Below are 10,381 nucleotides of genomic sequence, written 5' to 3'. Positions count from 1 at the left end.
GTGTGATTTTTTTTTTTTTTTCTTCTTAGTGAAGAATGCTGAAATCGCATCAAATGATTTTCCTTGCTTTTGCTCAATAGTGCCAACAAAATAATATCATTAATATATTCAAAAAAGATTTATTCCAGCATATCAAATTTCATTGTACTCAGTATCAGTGTAAAAAAAACTAGTATCGGATTACATTGGTTTACGTTTATATTTTCCAAAATAAGTGCAAGGGATGTAGCAGTTTATTGTAACAGGTTTTACATTATATTTAATTTTTTTTCTGCAGTTTTCTCAAAATGCCGCATATGCACCAAGAATAAACAAACCAGTGTTTGTTTTGTTTTTTTTTGTTATGGATTCTGGTGAAGGTCAGCTCGCTGTCATCAACATGTCAATCAACGTCAGGCCGCCTGTCGTATGACCGCCGCTAATCTTAGCGCTCTGCTAACCTTGACTACGTGCTAATTGCAGGGATGCCAAATATCTTTCTTTATATATATATATATATATATATATATATATATATATATATATATATATATATATATATATATATATATTTGTTTTGTTTTGTTTTATTTATAAACGATACATATACACAGTATACAAGTACAGATACCTTGAAATAAGGCCAGGTATTAATACTTCCGAAAAAAAACACAAACTCTAGAATTGAGGATGGCAGAAGTTCTAACTCTTTAGGTAGAAACGCAGATACTTGTGCAGAAAAAACATCTAAAATTAGAAGTATTGATAAAAGCAAAAATATTCAAATAGCAGGGACGGAAAGTCCTTGGTTATAGCGAGGGACTAAAGATGCTAACGGGAGCCGTGTTCCTGCCGTGGTCGGTGTCGCAGGGGTTGTAAAAGGGGTACAAAGGAAGTAGGAGAGTTCCCGTGGCGAAGGTGTAGACGTGCGCCATGTTGTCGGCGTTATAGAAAGACACCTCCTCCTTCTCGCAGTCCAAAAAGACGCCCACGCGAGCCAGGTGGAGCGGCGCGTTGATCCTGACGGGCGCGGGATCGACGCACGCCAAAACGTCTCCGTTCTTCAGGGCCAAAGTCCAAAGACCGGCCGAGGTCCCCGCGGACGCCATCTCCCCTCGGGGAACGTCGGGCCGGGCCGCGCCCAGCCTCCACGCCGTCTTGCGGCCCACCTCCACTTCCCAGTAGTGTCGGCCCGCGCTGAAGCCCTCGCGGCCCAGCACGCAGTAGTAGTGGCGGAAACGTCCGGGATTGTCCGGGCGCCGTTCCGGACGGTCTTTGGCGTCGTCGAAACGAACGGAGGTGCGGGACGGGGACACGGACAGGAGAGGGTGGGCCGTCTCTGGGTCCAAGGTCACCTGTGAAATATCTGCAAGCGACAACGGATCGCTCCCACAGCTGCGCAGCTCTCCCTTTCACAAATGGGCCGACCTGCGTTAGACCTGCGAAATTATCATCGCTACGTCTAATCTGCCTCCGCACAGTGGTAGGCCGCGCGCCGTGTACAGATTTTTGTTTTCATTTCATTTTATTGAATATATATTAACGGAATCAAACTGGATTCACTTGTATGAAAAAGTTGAGTTATTTTTGGGCTGTGTTTTTTGGACTTTTTGCTTTGTTTTTTGGTTTAGGTTTTTGAAAGTACTTTTTTTTTATTTTATAGAATATTTTTGCCCATTTTAAGAATAATCATTTTTTTTATGAATAATATTTTTTTGTATAATATATGATTTTGTTGTTTTGGCTTTATTTATCCTTATTGTTCTTTTTCAGACTTATTTATTTGACTTATTTATTAGTATTTCTGATTATTTTTTTCTTTTTCTTATTTTCAGACATTCTTTTTGAATATATATTTCCTAATTTTTTAGAATTCTTATATTTGGGAATATTTTTTTCTTCTACAGTTTGAAAGGAAATAATTAAATGTACTTCCATATATATGAATAATAGAATATGAGTGACTTGTTCTATTTTTCGGAGCCACTTAAATGGTTAAGGTCTAAAAAAAAAAAAAAAAAAAAAAATCTAAAAAAAAAAGTTATGTGGAATAGTTTTTCCAGGATAATATTTCTTTTAATGATTGGAAACAGAAAAAGGAAGAAAAATTCTTTTTAAAAAAAAATTATAATAAAATGCCTCTAATTTTTCTGAAAAATGTGAATGTAATATGTGTCCATCTATATATTTTTTAGATTAAAAAAATGTATTCCTGTTTTCAGCTTTATCCAGTAAACTATCCAGTAATTTTTCATAACATGGCCCAGAAGCAACTATTTGACTTCAAAATAATTTCTGTAAGTTCATTTATTTCTGATACTAGCGATGATATTTTCTTAAGTACGTCCATACTTGGATAGAGGCAGCTTTTCATACGCTTCCAAATTCTGTACTGTATGGGTCCCACAAAGCGACCTGAGTGCAGCTGGGTGTCCACTTCTGGAGGGGGGACGAATCTGACCTGAGATCTGTGTGCATCACGTGAGGTGGGGGGTTCATTATTGGGCGTGATATCAAACATGCGTAACTAAAGATTAATGTGCATACTTGCCTTTTAATAAGATCTTGAATGTCCTGAAATCAGAAGCAAGAAGTTTTCAATACGTTGAATTGGACACTTGAAAAATTGTTCTCTGATGATGACAGATGAGGATTTTTTTCACTTTCGAGTGAAAATTCTCAGAAATCTCTTTTCAAACTCACAATTTTGACTTTATTCTCAAATTAAAGTCAGAATTCAGACAGGGAATTCTGAGAATTGTCTCAGTTTAAAGAGAGAATTCAGACTGTATTCTTAGATGTCTCACTTTAATGTCAGAAATCTATTTTTATTTTTAAAGCCACTGACTTTTCCTACAATCAAAAAATTCTCAGTCACTTTAAAGTGAAAAGCCACATTTTAAAGTCAAAATTCTGAGTTTAGTCGAAGAATATTGATGTGCAATCTCAATTATGATTTATGACACAACTGTTGCATTACTTTTACATTACTCATGAACGTGGCTGGAAATATCAATTTAGCAATCTAAATGGAGCTCGTTACTCTCATTACACATCCCGTGAAATTATTTTAAACTAAACAGACGTGCTCACAACGATCCTAAAATAAATATTCTCGCTTCCTTTAACTTGCAAATGACGCCTAGATTGTTGTAATTGTAAAATGAAAATGTACAAATAAAACGACCTAAACAAAGTTCTCTGCATAAAAATACACCAGCGCCATCTCAAGGCAACCAAATGAACTGTTAACGGCTTCAATTTATATTATGAAGGATTTAGGAGCGTTTTTTTGGGGCTATATATTACAACGCCTTGTAAAACACTCCAAGTTTTTTTGTGTGCGATGCCTTAAATTACCGCGTTACAGCAAGAAGTCATGCCGTAATTACATGACTTTTGCGATGCATTCCGTCCAACGCTGCCGTTGAATTTGTTAAACGGCACTTTTAAGTGACAACTTCGATTTGGCCTCGAGCGGGAGGCAAATGTCCAGCCAATCAATATTTGCAATCAAACCCACAACCACTCGCCATTCCGTTTCTTCACCCGAAGCAACTCGGCGCTGTCTTCCTCGGCCAGTTTGCCGTTAAGCGCGGCCGCGGCTCTCTCCAGGTCTTTCCGTTGCCGGTAGATGTCCTTCTCCCTCTCCTTCAACCTCTTCAGCGCTTTCCCTCGCTCCCGCTTGAGTCGCTCCAGATCTTTGCGCTCCTCCTCATCCAGGAAGCCGCGGAGGTTCCCGAACTCGGCTCGGATCTCTCGTTCCAGTCCGTCAAACTGGCTCTGAGGAACGCGCGATGAAAGACAGCCAATGAAAGACTTGTGTTTACAAATGAGGGTTGCACTATGAATGTAATAATCAATAATTGAGTAAGAAGAGGAATCTACTTCTAGTTGGACGGCGTCGGCGTACGTCTCGTTCTCTGCCTCCCTGCACTCGTCCACTTCATGCTGGATTCTTTTAATAGCCTGGACAAGTTTGTCCTGGAACACAATTCGTACCTCAACAAAGTATCGAGTATTTTTTTTTTCATAAAACTCTCCTAAAATGACATAACATTCAAATAGTTTTTTATTCATACAAGATCTAATCAATTCCCTATTTCAAACATTATCATTGTTGCGTGACACTAGCAGCTAGCATCATGTAACGATGATTAAAAATGCAAGCTAGCCGCTAGCGTCGTGTTAGCTTCCACACCGGTTGTGTTTACGTGTGTTAGTTCCTGTTGTGTCGTTTAAAATGTTTCAACCGCGACATATTTATTACTTTTGGCAGTATGTATGTGTACCATTGGATGATTTTGATGTTTCCTAGCCCTAGAAAATATTTTAAGATCCGATATATTTTCCTTGATTCCTGTCACTTGAAAATGACATGATCTGGATTCAAACATCCCTTGTTGGGTAACAGGAATAAATTGGTCCATTTACTCTAAGTGTTTATTTACAGTATTTGTGAATTTTTAGTGGTTCTAATAGGGATCCCTGTGGGACACCATTGCTGCCACAGTTTCAGTATTGTGGCAATGTAGGAAAGCTATAATAATAGGTAGGTCGGAAAGTAAATAACAAGAGCGGTAGATATTGAGTTACTAAGGCAATACTCAAGGGCGAGGAAATGTCAAAAAAGCTCAGATAGCCAGACATGATCAATCAGGGTTTCATGAAATAAAATCATTTCATTATATAATATATGCATAAAAATATGCAGTTATGAGAAACAATCGGTACTTGGCAAAGGATATAAGAATAGTGAATGCATGTAAAATGTCCAAAAAAACACAGATATAAAAATTTTTGTCAAGGTGAGTGGGTTGGCCATGGCAATCCCTGACCGCCATGTAGCTCCGCCCCTGGCTAGACTACTTTTCAAACGTGTGGTATAAATGGACATTTTTGAGAAAATCAGCCTGCCTAATGGTGATCACCTTGTGGTGGTAAAATTTGAAACCTTAACAAAGGCAAATGAATTATTTTGTTTACGTCGTAATTAACACCCTGCTTGAGAAAGAAATAAAAGGCGACGGTGGAGAGAGACCCTTGAGTTGGTTTAGTCTTGAAAAGCCTTGACTCAGGCTGTCTTCCGTGTCTACAGTCTCTCTTATTGCTAACTCCGACAAGGTACAAAGGAAAGTAGGTTAGTGGAAGGTAGGTAAGACGATCGATAGGTAGGATGTTGTTGGTAAGTAGCTCAGCACATTAGTACGGTAGCAACGGAGATGTTAGGTGAGTAGATGGCTCACCTTGTAGTCAGCGAGCAGGCCTGGGTTCAAAACGTCGTTGGTGTACATTCCAGCGAACACGGATGCAAAGCAAAAGCGAGTCGACTCATACGTGTAAACAGAGAAAGTGATGAAGTAGACTCCAGCGATTGCCTGTGGGGGGGGGGCACATAGATGACGAGCTAAAAATAACACAAAACAATACATAGAATTTGCTGCGTGAAAAAGGCCGGCTGGTGCATGGAGGCGGGCGGCGTGTGATTTATAGCAACGGGCAAAGACAGAAGAGGCTATTTCGGGCTTTGCTCAACAAATGGGAGCCGCAAATTACAGTGTGTCACGAATTTGCTCGGCAGGTTTAAATTTGTCAAGGTACCTCATCGATCTGCCGTCAAGGGAGGGGGCGAGGTAATGCGCTTCAGCCCGGAGCCATTACGACGCTTTTTACTGCCCCGAAATGACACTGCGGCATTTCAGCGGGGACCCCTATCTGTTAGAATCTCACTAAAAATGGCAGGCGGGGCGGATGATATGAAAAGGGAAAAGGTCATGTTTGTGCTTTTGGAAGACGTGACATTGTCAGCGTGGATGTGTGTGTGTGCAATATGGGTGCGTTGCCATGCCGACAAGCATTGCTCTTTGTGAGAAATGGCCATTGTCCTGCCCCATTCCTTATACCCGTACATTTCCTCCATTTTAAACACATCAACAGTTCACCTTTCGTTGATGCTGCACACACACGGACACACAATCGTGCAGTGAGGCAGCATTACGCCTGTCCCTCCCTCTGCAAAAATTCTCCCCTATCTATAATTCATGCAGGGTGCTTCCAAATGACTGTACGGTGTGGTCTGTGCAGCAAATTTACCATGAGGCAGCTGTACAGAGGAAAGTGGGATAGTATTTAGGATTTGCCTTCGTCCCGATTTCATTTATCGTCAAGCTAATTTTATTGTTGTACAAAGGAAATCCAGGCAAATACATACTGCAACTGAATTAGCAGAAAAACAGTATGATTGTAATTTCCCATTCTGTCAAAGCGTGAATTAGAAGTACAGCAACTGCATTGTTATTCTTAGTTTAGTTACTGATTTTGCTCAAATATTGAAAAAGATCCGTGTTTGGAAAAATCCGCGGTTGCCGTCAGTATGCGGTTGCAATCGTAATCAATCTGTCGATTATGAACGTAACAAATGTTAAAATTTACGGTGAATATTTTTTTTCCAAAGTAAAAGCGATGTTTACAAATATTTTATTTTGAAAGAAGGGGGAAAAGGAAGAAGACTGTTCCACGTGACGCACCGTGGCGTCATTACGCTACCAGCGTAAACAAAACGATGTAGCTAAGCTAAAGTCAAGTAAGTGGCATGTAAGATAGCTATATTCTCTTGAATATCTATATTTAACAGTTGGTTAAGTTTACGTTAGCGATTTGAAACAAAAACGGATCTGTTTTTTATTTTTTGAATCTACCTGTGTGTACTTTGAGCGTGTTGCTAGCGTGTTTAGCTAGCTTAGGCTAGCTTGGACTCTACGGTAAGTCTGAGAAATACGAACGTATTTCTTCGCAATTCATGTTATTGCTCATTTATTTTTGATTGCATACGCATAATGTTTTGGTTTGTTGGTGCATTCCAGAAATGAACGGCCAAGCAGACGTGGAAGTCGACTACAAGCGAAAATATAAGAACCTCAAACGAAAGTTGAAATTTCTGGTTTATGTAAGTATTAAAATGCAGGAAGAAACATTCGTACTGTTTACGTTATTAATTTATGTGAAAACAAGTAATCATTGCCCAAATATAAATCCCTCTTTGCAAAATAAAATGTTGCCAACTTTGGTTTTCAGTGGCCTCAAAAGAAGTACAGTACTTCATAAATGCTGATTTAGTTTTCCTGCCATTTATTATTGCCGTTTTGATCACTTGGCACTAGAAAAAAAGGACATTTGCACACAATATAGTTTCACACTCACAGCTTTAAAACAGGCTTTTATGTCATCAAAATACTGTAATTTTGCCTGTAAAAATAAGGATTACAAAGTACACTTAATACATTCAGTTGACATCAGAAAACTGAAAAAAATCTACTTGTGTTATGAAATATTTCTTTTTTTTTTCTCAACAGGCATTTGCCATTCTAATACATTTTTTCTGTCTTTAAAGGAACACGAATGCTTTCAAGAGGAATTGAGGAGAGCACAAAGAAAACTACTCAAAGTGTCCCGGGACAAAAGGTGTGTGTTACATTATACACAACTGCTTTACAGTCATACGAATTTGTCTATGCGTTTTTTGTCAAATTAATTTTTTACACCAGCAAGAACATGAATATACGACCCCCATTCATTTGATTATGTTCAATGACTCCTTCGTGGGTGTATTTCAGTTTTCTCCTGGACCGACTGCTGCCCTATGAGAGGGTGGATGAAGACTCCTCAGGTAGTGGACTTGATGGATAAATCCTAAAGCTCAAATGTGAGTTTGTGCTCATATTTTCACATTGCGGCTTTTAGATTCTGAAGCCACCGTGTCCTCGGATAACAGCGAGGGAGAAGTTCTTCGCGAGAGGGAACGAGAACGGGAAGGAGCGAAGAAGTAAGTGACACGACAGAAGAGTTTTCTTCACATGCGGACATGAAAGATTTTCAAAGACTCTTGAACTTTCTCGCTAACCAAAACAGCAGCATCTACTAAAGCGCGTACAGAGAATGAAGTCAAAATTCCCACATTGAAGTCAAAGTTCTAACTTTAACTGCAAAATTCTGGCTGTTATCAGAAAAACAAGGTCAGAATTCAGAATATCTAGTGAGAATTCTGAGAGTGAAGTTTTTATCAAGCGAGAGCAGTCAAAGCCAGAATTTACCGTCAGAATTCCTAAAGCGAAAATTCTGGGAATAAATTCAGAACTATGACTTCAATTCTGGCTTCATTCCCAGAATTTTGACTTTCTTCTAAGAATTCTCATTTCAATAGCAAGACTGAATTTTTTAGTCTTTTCAGAATTCTGAGAATGAAGAATTCTGACATGTTTGCCTTGTTAATGTATTATTGTTTTGAATGTTTTCCAGGCGCAGAAGTAGCCCCGGCACGTGTTTACCGCCGTCCCCCTCGCCTCATCTGGCTTTGTTGTCCCGTCCCGGCGCACACCCGCTGCAGTCCTCCGGCTCAGGAGCTTACCTCAACACCGTGAGTTTACGTTGCCTCTCCCCGCTTCGCTTTTCTAGTATCCCACTTCTACACTTCCTTCTCATCATCAAGCCTTACCAATGACTTGATTTGTCATTTTATTTAGCATCCTTTTTTGTACTATTCATTTTTTCCTGTTAAATTGTTTTTCATGTTTTGTTTGTTTTTTTTTTTTTTTTGTCGCGTGGACCACTTCCATTTGTGTGTCTGTGTGTGTGCTCATACTGCGGGCAGATGCCCTTCCCACCTGAGTATTTGGCGCCCCCTGCTGAACGAGTGAAGAAAGAGCGGAAAACAAAGGCGCCCAAAAACAAGAAAGATCCAACCGGGAAGGTGAGAGATGACATAAAGAGGGGGGAAAAAAGTCTTAGGCCACCATTAGTTCGCAAAGTTTTAGTTAAAATGAGTAGTTCCGGAATTGTTCACTTTAGGGCTGCCATTAGCGATTCTTTTTATAACAGATTTATCTGTTTATTATTTTGTTGAAGAATCAATGGATCAGATATCAAAAACTTTTATTTTCGTCCCTTTTTTTCCCCAAATAAAACAATGACAATGCATTAACTTTATACAATTCAGTGTCTTGTTTTGTCTGTAACATGCCAGAAAATGGCAAAATTTTGATCATGGTTTTCCAAAATAAAAGCAAAATAAAAGGTTTGGACAAATGTAAATGAAATGTATTCATTCAAACAAAAACATCAGTGTAAAAGAAAAAAAAATCTCATTAACACTTATTAAACAATTGTTTTTTTTGGCTCGCGAAGGAAAAATTAAATTATATGAATTCCTTAGTGTTTTTTAATTATTATTATTTTTTTTTTTTACCATTCTCTTTTCCAAGCGAGCCCCTCCCTCTTTGTTCATTTCATGTTGCATTCATTCATCGTCTCGTCAAAGCGCCACGCGTCAGTCCTTTCCCATCCTTATGTTTTGTTTTGTTTTTCCAGGTGGCGGCGCCCATGACAGCCAATTACCCATCAGGCCCGGCGGCGGCAGCGGCTTCGTCCGCCGGCGGGCCCTTCAGCTGGGTCCCCAGACAGATGCTCAGCGGGGACGCCGCCGAGGAGGACGGCGAGAGCGACGTGGACAGCGACAGAGGGGACGAAGACCGAGGCGAGGGCGACGAGGCCGAGCTCGTCATTGACATTCCTAACGAGTGAGCCTGTCTTTCCGCGCGTGCGTGTGCCAATATGCCCTACAGACTGAGAACCAACATCGAATTTTCTATTTTCACAATGCCCGAACGCCACGTGGGCTTCCTTGGCTCTATTTACCCTAAATCGATGTGAAAATGGCAATTTTGGCCACTTTGTATAGCATAATCTAATGTTTAGTGGGCGGCGGCGAACGTTTGGCTCCACCCACACATTTTGAGACACATTGAACTGTCCTCTGCAGCCTGGGCTGTTCGGCTTACTGAAAAGTGAATGTTTCTGATGTGTATTTATAAATGTTTGTGTTTTACTGCCTCCCGGTGGCTAAGGTGCTCACACCAGAAGGGGCAGCACATTGCCTATTGAAATGAAATAAAAACTGTGACCAAATTGTAATTTCTTTATTTTTTAGGTTCAGTATCTTGTAAGAAGAAAAACAAAGAAGACATTGCTCTTCACCACAAATGTACAGAAATTACTGTTTGTCATCATGCGAAATGTACCCCACTAATTCATCGCTTTCGCAAACAACCCTTTTCCACAGTTCAGTTTCAAGGGCTCCCCCATGTGGACTGTTTTCAAACTGCAACATGACTTTCCAAACAACCGCTCATCGTCAACCTTTATGAGGATGCTTTTAAAAGTGCTACAAAGTGACTTTGATCGTATTGGTTACAACAGCTTTATCCTGGTTTAATAAATAGCCTCTGGGTCACTTCAAATAATACTTTTGACGCCTTTATTGTTGTTTACAGAGCAAGCTATAAGTGGGAATCTGTTTTTGCAGCTCTCAAAGCAGGTGTGTCACTTTTGATTCAAAGTTTATCATTGA

At 39.9% G+C, this 10,381-nt stretch overlaps 2 protein-coding genes across 4 annotated transcripts; one reads left to right on the top strand and one right to left on the bottom strand.

Moving 5' to 3' along the window:
* Positions 1 to 512: 512 nt before the first annotated feature.
* LOC148426051 (zinc-binding protein A33) lies at positions 513 to 5,691 on the bottom strand. 2 transcript variants are annotated; one of them, XM_088409654.1, is made up of 7 exons: positions 5,581 to 5,691; positions 5,226 to 5,357; positions 3,868 to 3,963; positions 3,529 to 3,762; positions 2,531 to 2,553; positions 2,332 to 2,447; positions 513 to 1,345 (listed from the first exon to the last, which is right to left on the bottom strand). In XM_088409654.1, exons 2-7 carry the CDS (start codon positions 5,271 to 5,273, stop codon positions 789 to 791), a joined length of 1,074 nt encoding a protein of 357 aa, XP_088265780.1. In that variant the 5' UTR covers positions 5,274 to 5,357; positions 5,581 to 5,691; the 3' UTR covers positions 513 to 788. The 2 variants fall into 2 exon arrangements, with proteins under 2 accessions (XP_088265780.1, XP_088265779.1); XM_088409653.1 differs by lacking the exon at positions 5,581 to 5,691 and having other exon boundaries at positions 5,226 to 5,395.
* Positions 5,692 to 6,278: 587 nt separating this feature from the next.
* Positions 6,279 to 9,945, top strand: ino80e (INO80 complex subunit E). 2 transcript variants are annotated; one of them, XM_088409655.1, is made up of 8 exons: positions 6,477 to 6,740; positions 6,843 to 6,925; positions 7,370 to 7,440; positions 7,593 to 7,645; positions 7,720 to 7,801; positions 8,275 to 8,392; positions 8,627 to 8,725; positions 9,343 to 9,945. In XM_088409655.1, the coding sequence occupies exons 2-8, from the start codon at positions 6,845 to 6,847 to the stop codon at positions 9,553 to 9,555; spliced, it is 717 nt and encodes a 238-aa protein (XP_088265781.1). In that variant the 5' UTR covers positions 6,477 to 6,740; positions 6,843 to 6,844; the 3' UTR covers positions 9,556 to 9,945. The 2 variants fall into 2 exon arrangements, with proteins under 2 accessions (XP_088265782.1, XP_088265781.1); XM_088409656.1 differs by lacking the exon at positions 8,627 to 8,725 and having other exon boundaries at positions 6,279 to 6,740.
* The last annotated feature ends 436 nt before the right edge of the window (positions 9,946 to 10,381 follow it).

Source organism: Hippichthys cyanospilos, chromosome 3 (assembly GCF_059441005.1).
Source record: "Hippichthys cyanospilos isolate Australia breed blue-spotted pipefish chromosome 3, RoL_Hcya_1.0, whole genome shotgun sequence".
NCBI classification, from domain to species: Eukaryota; Metazoa; Chordata; class Actinopteri; order Syngnathiformes; family Syngnathidae; genus Hippichthys; species Hippichthys cyanospilos.
This window is presented reverse-complemented; position numbering and strand designations above follow the sequence as displayed.

What these genes read in the sequence shown, in the direction of transcription:
- LOC148426051 (XM_088409654.1), bottom strand. Translation starts at nt 5,273, where the DNA reads ATGTACACCAACGACGTTTTGAACCCAGGCCTGCTCGCTGACTACAAG. An exon ending in ACAGCGCCGAGTTGCTTCGG is followed by an intron (nt 2,554 to 3,528) that starts GTGAAGAAACGG and finishes TTCTGATTTCAG; the next exon opens with GACATTCAAGATCTTATTAA. An exon ending in ATTCAAGATCTTATTAAAAG is followed by an intron (nt 2,448 to 2,530) that starts GCAAGTATGCAC and finishes TGATGCACACAG; the next exon opens with ATCTCAGGTCAGATTCGTCC.
- ino80e (XM_088409655.1), top strand. Translation starts at nt 6,845, where the DNA reads ATGAACGGCCAAGCAGACGTGGAAGTCGACTACAAGCGAAAATATAAG. An exon ending in AGTTGAAATTTCTGGTTTAT is followed by an intron (nt 6,926 to 7,369) that starts GTAAGTATTAAA and finishes CTGTCTTTAAAG; the next exon opens with GAACACGAATGCTTTCAAGA. An exon ending in AAAGTGTCCCGGGACAAAAG is followed by an intron (nt 7,441 to 7,592) that starts GTGTGTGTTACA and finishes GGTGTATTTCAG; the next exon opens with TTTTCTCCTGGACCGACTGC.